The 16,203-nt window shown below is 35.2% G+C and overlaps 1 protein-coding gene across 1 annotated transcript in view; it reads left to right on the top strand.

Annotated features, from left to right (window-relative positions):
* Positions 1 to 890: 890 nt before the first annotated feature.
* The window catches only part of Smp_124970 (phosphatidylinositol-4-phosphate 5-kinase type I, putative), a gene marked incomplete at its 5' end in the record, with an annotated part of 29,131 nt that continues 13,818 nt past the window's right edge, over positions 891 to 16,203 (top strand). Inside the window, 5 exons of the mRNA XM_018798542.1 lie at positions 891 to 900; positions 4,240 to 4,397; positions 7,160 to 7,408; positions 11,133 to 11,345; positions 13,372 to 13,532. Coding sequence (XP_018646672.1) covers positions 891 to 900; positions 4,240 to 4,397; positions 7,160 to 7,408; positions 11,133 to 11,345; positions 13,372 to 13,532 — 791 coding nt within the window. The remainder of the gene's footprint in view (positions 901 to 4,239; positions 4,398 to 7,159; positions 7,409 to 11,132; positions 11,346 to 13,371; positions 13,533 to 16,203) is intronic.

Genomic DNA, 16,203 nt, shown 5'->3' with positions numbered 1-16,203 from the left:
GCTTGAGTCGACCGGGAGGTTGTAGTGTTTCAGTAGATCTGTCTCACTGACTGAGATTGAGATTTCTTCAGTGACTAAGTCAAGTTACTTACCTTGCATAAACCAACAATCCTATAAGCACATCAATAATCGTAGTGACAATCACCTTTCCATCTGCATCCCGTGGACCAATAAGATAACTACAAATAATCAAATTCATTATGCTAACTTATTATCCACAGAACTCTCTAATTAGAACTCTACTAGACAAGTATTTACGTCAGGGAGAACTTCTCGGGTTTGATCGAATCAGGCGCAGAACAATATACAACGGAGTCATAAGTTAGTACAAATACAGTAGTTAAACATAGATTCTTTCTGACAAGCGTTCGAGTTCGTGAGGATGCAAACCTACGCGTCAGTATTCAAGAGGCTAGCAAACCTTTTTCATCATATTTAGGGTGTCTAACAGATGTCTATATTCATTGAATACAATTTCCGCTTGAACGCGCCCCCATGACACCTACCACAATAGAAAAATGTAGGACGGTGTTTAGAAACGATAAAACTGGAGTGTGATCTGTGATTTCGAGGTGATTTTCAGTAGGTTATATATTACTTACACCAGTCCATATTTCCAGATGTTCGTGAATGAGAAGCATATCTTTTCTTAAACCAATATTTTTCAAGACCAGAAATTAAAAGCAAACGACGGACTTTTTATCGCGATGAGATCATCAGATATATGAAACGGGCTTAAAGTGTAGCGAAATGATACTACTACAAACCATATGACAAAGGCTAGGTGAACTATGTATCCAAAGATTGACGTATTGTGATAAACCGAGGATTGACTTTATTGTACTTCAGGTGTTGCGCAGTCACAAAGCGCCCTTTGCGACTGGGAAATTATGGCGGGAGGTGAGGAGTTTTATTTTCCTAGTCGATCCAAATGTCTGTAGCCCTTATTTTGTACCGAGATCCTAATATATTCACTTTTACTTACATAAGAAGAATCAAGCGTCTGACATTTACACTTGTGATTTCGTATTGCATAAAATAGCAAACCTAAATATTTGAATCCTACTTTTCTTACTCCTAGTATATTGAAAACTCCTAGAACGTAGGATTTTTAACTGAACTACAGAGCTCTTCATCTGGTGCTTCGGCATTACAGTACATATGATATCAAATATCTACGACGTACGTACACCTTTTACTCCTGACAATTGTTTAACTGGCATGAAGCTGAACAGAAACAGCTTGGTCAGTATACTCACCCTCCCATAAACAAACAGGTGGTCAACTGGTATTGCTAATATTCTGAAAGCGTGTAGAATTTCGTCCAAGGGCCAAAAAATCCCCCATTTATTACAAACGAAGCTCGAAAGCTTTTTTGTGGACACATTTCATCATCCACTTCGTTTCGACAATACTTCCAAGACAATTAGAATAATCAATCTGCTTAGTTGCTGCATTCTGTTTTGTAAGACCAGACAGCAACATCAACCTGTCTCGAAGCATCCTTTGGGATTTGAGCGGATAAATGCACCAAACATTTCAACTCTCACAGCTTTCAAAAATCTCGTTTTGTCAGTATATTTCAATCCTTAAAAATTTAAAATATAGCTTTATAGATAGGTCTATATCACTTTCCTAGGATATCTTGGTAGATAGTCCCTCGTATTTGCTCTTCAACATTGGGTAACATGTTCGGTAACTTTTTTATTGTTCTTTTCTTCCTAATGAATTCCTATACGATTTAGCTAAATCTGAGCAGTAACGCGGTTTGTCAAAGTCGATGAATCTATTAGCGTTGGTCGCGCATACATGCATCGGTGTTGTTTCATTGACTCAAATTAGTTCCCTTGCGTCTACCAATACAACTCAGTTTAACAGTCAAGGTCTTGCTGAGGTGATACCATGTTTTAGTTTCCTTTCATCTTGTTCTTACTCCAGTCAACATGGCCCATCGTGCATGGTAATGGTTAGGACGTACGTAACACATGACCCACCTACCTCAGTTGTTAATGACCCATAACTTTATCTATCGATATGTTATCTTTGGCTGACTTCCTACGTTTGATTTCTGCATTACTCGGTTATATCACCAAACAAGCAATGTTTCAGGGGCATCTATGATCAAACACCTGCAATCTGTTCATGTTCACCGCCGTAGGTCGTCTTATAACCGTGGGATAACAGTACTGAGTACTCCAGTAGGCTCACCTCTTCTACGGAAAACAAATATGTTACATTCATCGCACGTGAAGCAAGTTGGGAAGTGTAGGAGCTTTCTAAACGCGTGGTGAGACTTTATGATCTATCAACCCACCAGGGCTGATGAAACCTCCAAGATCATAGTGGTCAGCTCTTCTGACTACTTCATTCCCCATTTGCAGTCTCAGCAGGGCTTTTTATATATTAGGGGGTAGAAATGTATCTTAAACTTGCTTCCATTATTACCCAAGGGCCTTAGGAAATTGGAGTTTGTCATCGTATTCAATGAACTAAGCTGTCGTTTACGTACTTCAGAGCAGTGAGTGGGATTCGAGGAAAGGAATCAGTCCGTGAAGTTAAATAAACCAAGTGGGGTTTACAACGGGATATCTGTGACGAAATCAAATGAAGCAGGATGGTCGACAGTCCTGACAATTGCTTCTCAAATTTCTGTATCTCGTTTAATTGTAGACTAAAACAAGATTAACACTCCATTTTTTTCGAAGTCAGTCGTACGCAACGTGGGAGCTGGCGCATGTGCACATTGGTTCAAGTTGCAATACTCCACTGACACAGATGAAATTTCCAGAGCAAATCTTAGAATAGCAGAGGAATTAAAAGAGCCAATGGTAATAGGAAAGATTAAGAATGGAAGGTACGATTTGAGAAAAAATTAAGCAGTGAAATAATAAAGCAATTTATGGGGAATTCAGAAACTTTTTTACAAATCGCACCACTAATAGCTAACTATTTAATACCCTCTTTTTTATCGACCGACAGTTACTTAGTGTTACCAATATCAACTGCCTTGTCCATCTCTTTCTCTTTTACTACTTATGACTCATGATCATTGCGTTTACCTTGCCATGTGCGTTTAAGTTGTTTATCGTAACCAACAGTCGTAGCCCTTGAAGTCTAATTATTGTACCTACCTTGTATTTGCGTAACATATTTCATCAATTACATGCTTCCAGAGCAGTTGGTTGGGAGAAAGTTAGGGGCAGCCAAACCAAAACGTGGCATCAGAGCTTGAAATCACTAACTTCTAGTCAAAGTCATGTTGGTAGATGCAGACTACTTGGTTGGGGTCCGCGCGACTATCGTAACCAATGGCTGGGGACTCTAGGTGACATGGCTCAGAATCGATCACAATGGCGTAGGTGTGTACACTGTTTATGTTCCCTTAAACCTTGAACTTAAAAATTGCTTCATATCTGTCTTCCTATACTATATTTTTATGTACAACCTTCCTTTTATATATTGCCACCACAAAATAACTACTATGAATCCGGTGTTCATTTTGTGCTAATGAGGTATGGCAACTTGGACCGATGCATATGTGTGCTTGGTCCCACGTTGTAGCTGACTGACTGACTGAAGTTGTTACACACACTTTTAAACGTACAATCCGATTTAGATATAACCAACAATGACATGAGAACAATGCTTAAGTCAAACATCTAGTTTCAGCAATGCTGAAATCAGTAATTGTAGGTTCAAATAAGCGAATTGTTTGTAACCTCTTTTTCTCGTGAACTACACTTTGATACTTTAGATTGATTACTGAAACTAAATTCGAAATATCTAACAGATTGTAATTAATACTTACGTTGCATCCAAATATTGAATCAGTTACTAATATTTATGATTTATACAAGTTGTTCCTTGCCACTAAGTTGCTTCGTTGTCGTACTTGTTTTTAACCTAATCATGTGTAACAACAATTAGAAAAAAATATTTTATTGCACAGTATCTTTTGTACATTTACTGAAGGACCTTTTATATATGCCATGAAATGTATGTAGGCTTTTTATAAACTTTAATTAAACTTTTGTCTTTACTACTACTAGTACAGTCCTCTTCTCTTTGCTTGTGTTTGTTACCCGGACAGTCATTTAATTGTCATCCAATGTATTAGGTTCATTTTCGTTCGAAAGTATTTTCTACCAAACTTTTTCATTATTTTGTTATGTCACTTGGAGACGTTCATCATTCAATGTATTATTTGTATTCCTATTTTCTGATTTATCCTAACATCAGTCCATGTTTCTGGACCGGGGCCTCCCAGTCATACTTCCCCAACCAAACTTGCTCTCCCTAGTACCTCCCGTAACCAGGCACGTGATGCTGAGTCTCGCAAGGAGAAAAAAATTGGACACAGACGTGTTACAGAAGAAGGGACTGTTACGTACAAGAAGGTAAGTTACACGAAACCTACTACCACTAGTTCCTTAAATTATGTTCATTATTTGAGTCATCACAATACACATGATTTAAGTTACATTTCAAAACTACCAACCCAGGATACGTTAATGATGTTTCTAATCTTGCAAGGCAGACATCACAAGCAACAATGTCGGAGTTTCGACAGTTCTCTGTCCTCATTATCAATGTTTTTCTGATACCATTAGCTGTTTAATCACTTGAAAAGCTAAAAATGAGCTTTATTTCAAATGGTTTGTATTCTCTTATCGCCAACTGGACCGAATAACCAGGTCGTCAGGATCCTGGTGTGGTTGTCAGAGTGAAGAGAAAACAGTGGACAGACAGACCTGGAGTTATGTACTACGTTTTCAGGAAATATGGAGTGTCATTATGCCTCCATTACTGAAATCTGTATTCTGATGATTTAATTCGTCTGTCTTGATTTTTCTAGTCAGAAAATCTGTTATTGCTTTTAGGATTTAAAATTTTGCATGGTTAATTTATGGTAAAGTATGATTTACTGGTTTGATCTAAGTAAGGCTTGCTAGTTTTACTTCTGTTGTAACGTAGTAAACCAGTGGCAAGGATTTCAGTGTCCATAGGTATGGCATGTTCTTTGCACCTTTTAAATGTAAATTAACTTTTTACGAGACCGGCAGGATTCAGTTCTGGCACTCACTTTTGTTAGTGAGCAGTTGGAAGTAGTTTATACACTCTTTTTGAGTAGCCATGTAAGTGCTGGTGGTATTGTGGTTAAGATCGATTGATGCATATTGGAAGACAGCAGCTTATGCTAGTCTGGCCCACTTTGGATGTCTTTGTAGGATTAGTCTGCCTATGTAAAGTCGGATTTACGGCTCGTAGATGAGGGCAGTTTTGTTCTGCGCTTGTGAAACCTAGTCTCTCCGAATTCAGAATGTTAAGCACTTCCCTGTTTGATTATCGTTGTCTACGAAAGGTTGTTGACATTCAATGGCAACACCAGGTTAATGGTGCGGAGGTTCGAAAACGTGTGCACGTGCGCAGTGATGATACTTCAGTTGGTGTCATCATCTTGAAACACCGACTTCGGTGACTTAAATATGTACGACGAATGTCGTCCCTGCAAATTCCAAATCGTGCATTATTTGTTGACACTGGGATTAGTTGGAAAAAGCTGGGAGGTAGTCAGTTCATGACAATGCTGTGGTATGAAAGAAAGCTGTAGAGTACTGGCATCTGTCTGTCCTTCATTTGTTTGCTGTTTTTTTCACTATACCTCTCTTTATTTCTTTACAATCACATTTTCCTTTTGTGTGGAGCATATATATTTTGGTGCCTCTATTATGTTTAAACAAGTAAATAAAAGGTTGCTGTAAAATACTAATCGCTCCGAACACATTTGAAAAATAGAAACATGGTGTTTATAATTTCGATGATATCCTTAGTTGTTGTGTTTTAACACTTGGTTTAATCCTGAATGATGATTTCTGGATTTTTTGCATTGAAATTTGACCGATTTCATGTTAAACAGTGGAATTATAAAGCGTTTTTATTTTTATCATGAGATATCACTAATAAGTATCGATTAAAAAAAGATTAACATGCTTTGCGAATTGGTCATATGTTCTCTCTAATTTAACTGTCGGCTGACACCAAAGACTATCAAAATATAAATCAAGGGACTACGGCGAAGTCATCATAAAGTATATGTTTAATTCATTTGTACTGATTATTTGAACCTTCCCATTGATGCTTAGGACTACAATTGATCAGTCTCTTCTTGACATACATGCATCCTATGCTTATTGCTTCGATATTTCTGTCAGTCACAAGCATTATAAGCAGAGATGAATGGTGGTTAGCAGTGAAATATTGAAATAATCTGTGCAGGATCTACATTTGCCAAAAATAGACTAATCAATTGCAGTCCCATACATCAATGGGAAGGTTCGAATAATCAATACAAATGAATTAAACTCCACCTTATGGCTCAAGCCAGTGTCTGTCTGGTCTCAGTAGCTAAGTAGATAACGTGACGGCCTTTGAAGCGAATGGTACTGAGATAGATTGTTGGAGTGAAGATCAACTCTAGGATGCAGGCGCATCCAGCTAACGAGTCCGAAACAAAACAAAACGTGCATCCTGGATTCCACTGCTAGCCACCATTCATCCCGGCTTATAAAGTATATGTTCTCTAACCAAAACCAAAGTGTAATACAATGAAGTCTACTACTTTGATTTAGATCATCCACCCTGATTATTGTTAACTTATTCACCTAGTAAATACTCGTGTGCTACCCGGTTGCCCGAACCATAGTAGGTAGAGTGGAATTCAAACCTTCCACTACTTAGTGATTGTAACTTGAACTCTTTAATCGTTGATAGGCTGCTCCATAAAACTCAAACAATTTAATTGTTCTTTCTGCTATTGTTGTTAAGATAAGCTAATTATTAAGAATACTAGTTCAAGAAATTTTTAAGTAAACAAAAACGATCGTACAACGAAATTTCACAGTAAACCACCATACATGATACTATGACAACAATAACGTGTATTTTCCATGCAAATGAATTATGCCGTGTTGTTTTTCTCGTGATTTATATATATATGTCATAATCATACACATGTGTATGATCAATTGCCTATTTGGATACTTTTACCTCGTTTCTCTGTACTAACTAAATTACATGTTATTTTATTACTGACAACAAAATGTTAGAAATTGTGAAAATTACTTGGTAATATTATTTATAATATGATGTTCTGCTATAGAAACCTACATCAGAACTCCAAGGAGCTATTCAACTTGGTATACAACATCATATTGGTTCATTACAACAAAAACCTGATCGTGATCTTTTATATGGGGATTTTAGTATTATCGATACAGTTAATTTTCCTCGTGAAGGCACGAAAACAACACAAGCCCATCCATATTCAGATTTCCGATTTAGAATTTATGCTCCTGTGGCTTTTCGATGTTTCCGAAAGTCATATAAATTGGATATTCGTGATTTCTTAGTAAGTCTAATGTTTCCTCTTTTAAAGTGATTCTATGTTGTTAATTGTTTGTTAACCAGATTATCTCTAATAATTAAACTGAATGATGTGCATCCAGAATAGGTGGATTGTGGCTTGTATTTAAATCTAGAAGGCGCGTTTCGTCCTATTCGGGACTCGCCGGCTGGTTGTACCTTCATCCCATTATTAACGTTCATACTCAGACTCGAAACCTGTACCCTTTGCTTCAAATACCAACGTATTATCCACTAAGCTACTCAATTCAGAAAGCCAGTGTTATGTTGAACTAGAAACCTATTATCATTACTAATAATGAAGTAGATTCAGTTTAATAATGGAATAGTTCTTTCACATGATTTATGTCATCTTAATGAAGACGAATATACCCAAATTTCTCGTATCATTCACATAACATTGTACTGTTTATGAATATAATTTATTTACTAATTACCTGCCTATGTACTATAATTTGTCACATTTTTCAATACTACCCGGATTTTTCAAACTTGAAGTAAGCAGGACCGGCTTGAAGAAACCTGTTACCCAATCATTCGAATCCATACATTTCAGTCATTAGGTTATCATTCCACTTTTAATGTGTTTTGCTTTACGATTTTCGGCAAGTTACAGATAGAAGTGGTTTGTGAAAACTTCTCCTCAGGTGTTATGCAGGGGATTTTTCATGATAAATGAGCGACGTCTCGATTGTCAAAATAGATAAGTAGGATGCTAATTGATAGACAAGTGTAATGATATGATGTGGCCAAATGATGGCTCCCCACTAAAATGTGTTGTTAGTACAAATTCACGAATAAGTAGAAATCAAAGACAAGAGCTCTAGCCAGATGGATAGTTTTTATGCAACAAAATAACATGTGCATGTGCAGAATATAAACACAAAATAAACGTGATAAAATGCAATATGTGGTTGGAAGAAATTAGCTTGTAAGTCATTCATTCTTCAGTCTGTTAAGATCTGACTTTTAGGCTAAATCTTCTTGCGTCACATCAACGTATGTCTGGCAGCTTGTTCTTTCGACCTTGGGTTTGGTTGTTGTTGTCACCTGTTATCTGCACACTTATTTTGAATGACTTCCTTTTTAACCATGTTCTTATTTATGAATCTTCTAATTGGTTAGCTGTCTTTCAATTTGTTTATTGACTGGTGACTGACTTCAGTGCCGATATTTTTAGAAATTCTCTGATCTGGTATTGCTTGTCCAAGACTTTAACGTTGCCCAATCGAATATGCGTCCATAGTTGTCTACATGATGTATTGATATAAGTGATGGGATTCGTGGGGTTTGATAGATAAATGCTGTTATCATGTGGATGTGGATGATGTGGGCAAATTAACGAAAGTCTACTCAATACTTTTGTCCGTATAGGTTTCCGATAGGATTTTCCACGTCGATCTTATTAACCAATATTTACTATCAAGAGATAATGCTTCTCATTCTGTTATTTCATGGCAAACATTAGAAAATTTATGAATATAATAATTCCACTCAATTCTCTAGTTATTATATAATCTCACTTTCATTTCTGCGTGGTTTTCACTATCATTGATACTATTTTTTACTATTTCCACTTATTTGCTTTTCATTTTATTGATCTCTTACTATGTTGTTGTTATGGTATGATAACTTGGTGCGCCAATACACATCTGTGCCAAGTCTCTCATTCAGTAATGAAACTGGCGGATTAAATGTATTTAGCTTCCACATGTACATACAGTAGCCGTAGTCAATGTAAAAACAATTGGGTTGTGTATAAATGTGTTTATAGGGTGAAAATTCAGTGTTGTGTACTTGTGTGCATTCTTTTATTCATAGTGTTTTAATTTTTTCCTTTTTTGAACATTTCCTTTTATATTCATCATTTTACATATCCCTAATCAAAAGTACACAACTGGTGTTTCTTTTTCAAATATGTACTTTTATAGTTTATAATTGAGTATCGACTATGTAACTCTTTATGTGCGTTCATATACCTGTGTGTGTGTGTTCATAATAGTCGGTGCATAATTTGTTGAAAAAAAATTACGTACACTAGGTTGAGGCTAAATTCTTTATCACTACCGGTAGTTATTTTTTGTTTTGCAAGGTTACACTAAAAAACTAGTCATTAGTTTGAAATTCATAATCAGCATATTTTTTGTAATGTTATAATGTCATTTTTTACATTTAGTAAAGTATAATAAATGAAGTATAATAAAGTATAATAAATGAGTGCATTAACTCTTAATAATGAATTACTTTTCTTTATTCATAGTGTTTATCCAATATCCCACTTCTGTCAAGTATCTATCAGTTGGGCAGTCACCCATATACGTTTAAATTCATTCCTTCTCTGAGGCTCAAAATTTCATCAACGGATCTGTAACACTTGAGCTTGTACCCTATTCATTTTATTAACATTACTAACTTAATAGTTCTATCATACACGACCAGTGGTTTGTAGACATCCTAAATCAGATTTATTTACTTACGCCTGTTACCCCTCATCGAAGAGCATAGGTCCTCCACCAGTATTCTCCATCCAACTCTGTACTGGACAGTCCTTTCCAGTTGTTACTCGTCCTTTTCATGTCTGCTTCCAATTAACAATTCAGTGTGTTCTTTGGTCCTCTTCTTTTCCGCTTCCCTTCAGGATTCCAAGTTACGTATTATCTCGTGATGCAGTCTGCTTATTTCCCTAATGTATGTACTATCTACCTCCATCGTCTTTTCCTAATTTTCTCTTCAACTGAAAGTTGGTTTGTTCTCTCCCACAGTAGGTTGTTGCTGATGGTATCTGGTCAACGGAGACAATTGTTTATGAATAATTGTACTATTTTGATGATGGTTATGGTAGTTCTCGAAGTTTCAGCTCCGTACATGTACACGTTCCGTACAGGATTGTGTTGGTGCACGATGATTGGCTGTTTCTTAACCAATCAGCGCTAGTGGATACTTGGAGAAGACTCTAGAACCTTCTCGTGTACAAACTATAAATATACCAACGTTTTTGTTATTGTAATTCCTACTTCCATCCACCCTTTTTACTTGGAGTATAATTTCGTTCCTGTTCAACCGTGTTCTGATTTGGGGATTTGTCGAGTGAATCGGTGTCCAGGAATACTAAGCAATAAGAATAGCTGGGTCGTGATAAGAGAAATTATAACAGTACCGTAGAACTGTCTTGACGTTTGTACTGAAGATTATGACTTTGATGTTGGCTTACAGATAGTTATTTTGAGTTCCATATGTTCTTCAACTGTAGGAATGCTGCCCTTACTTTTCCAATCCTTACCTTTATGTCTGCATCCGGTCTTCCTCGTTCATCATTGATGCTTCCCAGGTATGCGAAGGTTTCCACATCTTTCAGAGCTTCTCCATCTTGAATCAGATACTACCGTTAAACGTACGTCTTTTATTTGCGTAGGTAATGTTTCGCGATCGTTAAGCGAAACCAAGTGACCTGTTTTCTGAAGCCTTCTGTCACGTTAATGGGTAGACAGCGATAGGTTGATTTCTAGTAAAAATAGCTTTTTTGTCTTCATACCATAATTATTTTCAGTCATGAACTCACTAGGAATTGATAAGACTTCCCAGAAAAACTCAAAATGTTTAATTACTTCAATTCTTGTCATAGAACTAGATATCAACTTAGATCATAATTATCGTTACTTTTTTGCATTGAAGTGTTTTTGTTTTCTTCCATTGTTATTTCTCCTTCATAGAACTCTTTATGTAGCCAATCACTTCAAGAGCTTTCAAACCCCGGTGCAAGTGGTTCCATTTTTTATATTAGTCAAGATGATGAATTCATCATTAAAACTGTACAACATAAAGAAGGTGAATTTTTACAAAAATTACTACCGGAATATTTTATGAATTTAATGCAACACCCTCGTACTTTATTACCGAAATATTACGGTCTTTATTGTTATCAGGTAAATTATATTAAATTTATATAGTAATTGGTTATTTTGTCCACGTATATATATACTGTAAAATGTACCAAATAGTCCCATTTTTTGCCTATTATTATGCATATTGGGATTGCTTATCACCATATCCAATTTACAGAATGTTTCGGTTCCGATTGGTATTTATCATTTTTGCTGCTGTTTTGTTCTTTGAGACTAGTGTGATACCAACTGGTTGTTTCAACTGAATTAGATGTAGTGTAGTTAAAATCTTTACAAACCCCTTGTAACAATAATAATCATGTGCTATCTAGTGACTTATTTTGAAGGTTAATTCCAAGGATTCTAGTAAGAAATCATGACCAGTGGAGTTTAAACATGCTTAATGAGGTCAGTTAGTTGCTCGCTAATAAAACATAACATGATAACTGTATAATATCACGGATTGATTGAGGTAAGAAATGCAAACCAGTTAGATGCTGACTCAGTGGTCTAAAAGTTAAGTACGTGCCGCGCAACCTGGTAGACTTAAGTTTGATCTCTGATAGGATCATGCATGCTGATTGATGAAGAGTCCCATACTAGGACAAAACAGCTGTCCAGTGTTTCCTGTATAGCAAAGGTCAGTCCGTAATGTGTAGACTGTAAAAATCTTATACATTAGTTGAACGTCGAGTTCCTTCACCACTTAACTGGAGTCTAATGATTCTGTTTTTGTGTTTTTAATTCGTTAATTACGTTATGAACCGTATTCATGATTTATTTATTAGTGGGAAAGCTTCGAATTTGTATCCACTTTTTACTTTTGTTAATAGCTTAAAGTTATGGCAAACAAAAATGGTCTCAGCAACTTTTGCAGTTTAAATTCCCCCCTTTGACCTTTGCTATTATCTTATTGGTTATTCTCACCTTTAATTTGTTATTTTGTCATCCCCTAAGGTCGCAGGTATTGTTATATAAAAAGATGCTGTATTATAATTTTCACTTTCAATATCAAGCATTTCCTTGAGTTATTCTATTGTATCTCCGGTCACATGTGGAAATTGTTATTGCTGAGATGCTACGGAGATTAGCTATCGAGCTTGTTGGAACGCACAGATTCTGTATGTTGTCGGAAACACCTTCCAATTGTTCATAATTTTGAATAATCGTAATCTATCTTAATATATAAGGGTGACTTTTTTTATACTTCTCATGGGCGAGAAATTGATATGTGCGGTCTTGAAACAGTTTAGAATCCTTGCTCACTGGTCTAAACGTCTTATCCTTAAGCTTCAATCATTATGTGTATATTTTAGTTAGAACAGATGTTTGTCTGTCCTTTATAGGGGTGTGTATTGTACTCAGCAGTTTCCTGTCTAACTTCTTAGCTGTGGAAATTCCCTTATAAAGATAAAAGTATGAAAAATTTGCTTTTTATTTGACCAGAAATATTTTTGAAACTGTTTGGATGTATAGTGGAATTAGGTAGTAAGAAGTTTTGAAGTGATATACTAGGTACATATGGCGAATTGTTTGAGAACTTTCGTCGACTAGATTAGCTGGGATATATGACTTTTATTGTTCGAATACGTGAATGCAAAATTAGGTGTGGTGGCGCTAATGTATTGATCCTTTACCGCTTTGTTTTGTAAATCTAAGGTTTCAGTATCATTTTTATTTTTGATTTCTCAGTTTTATTCGTTCCCTTAGAATGATATTTATTGTGTTTGTTTGTCTATTATAATTGTTGCTACTAATATTTTGACTTTTGATCTTGTATTCATTTCTTCTCACTATATCAACTTGGTTTATTATGTATTTCCATCAAGTCCCGTGTCATTTATTATTGACTTTGAGAACTGTTATCTATCGTATACATGGTATTAGACATTTGTGTATCTCACATTTCTGTGCAAAAAAGTATATGTGACCACTAGATAACATGTATATTTTCCGGTATTATATATGTTTCCGAATTATTTACATTAATTACATAGTAACTTGAAATAGCAATATTTACATTATTTTTCACTTATTTTCATTCATCAATTAAATCAAATATATATAGTCTGGACATAAAAATATCCGATTTGTTGTTATGAATAACCTACTACCTTCTTCTGTACGTATTCATGAAAAATATGATTTAAAAGGATCTACTTATGGTCGCCAGGCCAGTGATGCTGAACGCGCTAAAAGTTCACCAACTCTAAAAGATCTCGATTTTATGTAAGTCATTTTTGTATTATTCTACTACATTTTTAATTGAATTAATGTAAAAGTTCTTATCTCATGTTGGTTGATTTATTTAAACCAGCTTTAGTTCATAATTACGTTTGCTGCCATATGACATGGGATTGTAGATGGTTTAAATGATTTTTTTGGTTTATGTTTTTATTAGCAAGGTTCTTTTTTACAGGATGAGGTTACTAACCCTATGCCCAATCCTCCTTCCTCTGGGCTTAAGACTGGCAGTAGCCCTAGAAGGGCTCCAGGAGAAGTAATGTAATTTTAGCATGCTATTCAAGCAGCAAATTTCACGAGAGTTTTGTAGATGTTAAATTCAAAAAACTTATTTATATACTGGTTATTTTGTAATTTTTATCTTTGTAAGTTTGAATTTCCGATCTTCAATTCGAAACTTTCAGTGGGATCTATACTTGATTTTTACTGGCATTTAAAAACACTAGTACTCTATTGGTCAGTGGCTTGCTTTCAACATCTTTCCACAAATTTTTATACGCGTATATTGTTTGGTAAACTTAATCGTTGGTTTCTATCAGTAAATTTCACTTTCGAGATCTGAGTAACTGGAGCTAAACAAGAGAGGGGAATCGTGGTATCCATATCAAAGCTAGAAGTTATCACTCCCTGGTTCACTACACATCAGGTTTTTTCCTTTGACAAAGCAACGTAATATAGCTGGTAACAACGTTTGTTTTAATTCTTCACTAATATATTGTTGTTTTTATTCTGGCTTTTCAAAGTTTTGGTGCATTAAGCTTTGCCAATAGTATATATCTTCTGCGGAGCGTATAAGAGATGTTTAATTATCAATCAATTAGTCACTGGTTGACATCTAGAACGAGGTATGGTTTGGGTCACTCATATATATATATATATATATATATATATATACGCCCCAAATCTCACTTTAGTTAGGAAAAAAAACATACCATTTATTTTTAACCTCTTCTACCATCGGTTCCTTAGGCTTCATTATCACATTTATTGAACTATTTTATATTATCACCATTTAGAAGTGTTAATTGTATTTTCTTTTGATTCTGTGAAGTAGTTTTTTATCAAAGCATTAGAAACCCTCCAAAGGCTTCTCAGAAACCTCTTTCATTTCTCTTTGCTATCCTGTATATTTAAAGTGTCGTTGTATAATAATTGTTAGTTTTAAAATAATCACAACAAACTTTTCTTCGTGTTGGTATTATAGCTTGGTCTTTTCCTGCTAAGAAACAATATTTGGATTAATTGTTACATTTTTCTCTTAGTAACGGAATTAAGGTTTTGTGGAAATTATTGAATTTCTTAGTTTATGTTACTAATCTACTGTAGCTAGACAACCATTAAAAACCGAGAAGCGACCTTAACGGTGGTAATTGTAGTAGCTCTACTTACCTCTTCTCTAACAATCTGTTGCTAAATGGTTTCAACTGAATTCCGCGTACTGTGTGGCGCATATGTATCTGGTGCCCCCTCGTACCAATATTTATGTGTTCAAATAAATAAATAAATAATAACTTTAATAACTATCGGTGAAGTAACTCATTAACGAACTATGGGTTTATTTACTCGACTTTGAGCTACATGTTTTCTTTCTGTGTGAGGGCTAGTTATTCTATGGGGTTACACAAACGAACGTAAATGGTGTAGCGTTACGATCTATGGTGTATTTTGTTTGAAAGCCAAGTGATTTTAATCATTCAACCACCACTTCACTATCAACACAGACTGATCAAGTCGCTTTTAGTTACTGTGGATTGATTGAATGATTTGAGCATGAATTGGTTAACTTGAATGTTGAACAAGATAAATTTTTATGTCCATTTTCGAAGTAGATTTTTTTTACCATCAATTTCGGATTGTAACAAAATTCTATTTACGCTTAAAACAAAATAGAGTAGGACTGATCTAAAAACTATTTTGACTGATTTTAGTTGGAAATAGTTTTCGTTGATTCAGTCATACACATTTATAATATTAATTATTATTATTATTATTATTATAATACACGTTCACGCAGATACTTACCCGTAAAATATAAACATCAAGTTTTTGTTTTAATGATAAACACCTTATACACGATAATATAGACACTGCATTTATATTTAGTAGTAATAATGTATACATCTTGAAGTGCTAGTTGTTAGGCAACTTCTTTCCTCCATATTATTATCAGAAAAGTGTATTACGCTTGCTTAATCACTACGTACCTCGATGAGCGATGTTTTACTCGTATGGCATTAGGTTGTAATAAAGCTAGAGGCGGTTGAACCAAGACTTGGGATCAGTCTGTAATGTCATTGACTGTTAGTAGAAGCAGATTATCAGGTCAGGGTTAGTGTGGTAACCACGATCGATGGTTGGAGACGTTGGATGGCATGGCTCAGAATCATCCTCAACGGCTCAGTTGCATTTACTCTGTATTTTCTTCTTGATCTTCAGTCCCACTCTTCAATTATTTATGCGTTTTCATTCTGTCTTTTCTTACCGTATTTCTTAATGTTTGGTCTTTCACATTTTCATTGCTATCGTATTATTTTAGCTTCTTTACTATTCATCTTGTTAATTTCGTTTGATTTCTCTAAAGTTGTCTGGCAACTTGGTCTAGCGCACATTTGTGTCAGAATCTATAACTGACTAATACCAAGTGTCGTAAGCACTT

The sequence above is a fragment of the Schistosoma mansoni genome (genome assembly GCF_000237925.1).
Source record: "Schistosoma mansoni, WGS project CABG00000000 data, supercontig 0151, strain Puerto Rico, whole genome shotgun sequence".
NCBI classification, from domain to species: Eukaryota; Metazoa; Platyhelminthes; class Trematoda; order Strigeidida; family Schistosomatidae; genus Schistosoma; species Schistosoma mansoni.
The sequence above is the reverse complement of the archived record's forward strand: the minus strand, read 5'-3'. Positions and strand labels throughout refer to the sequence as shown.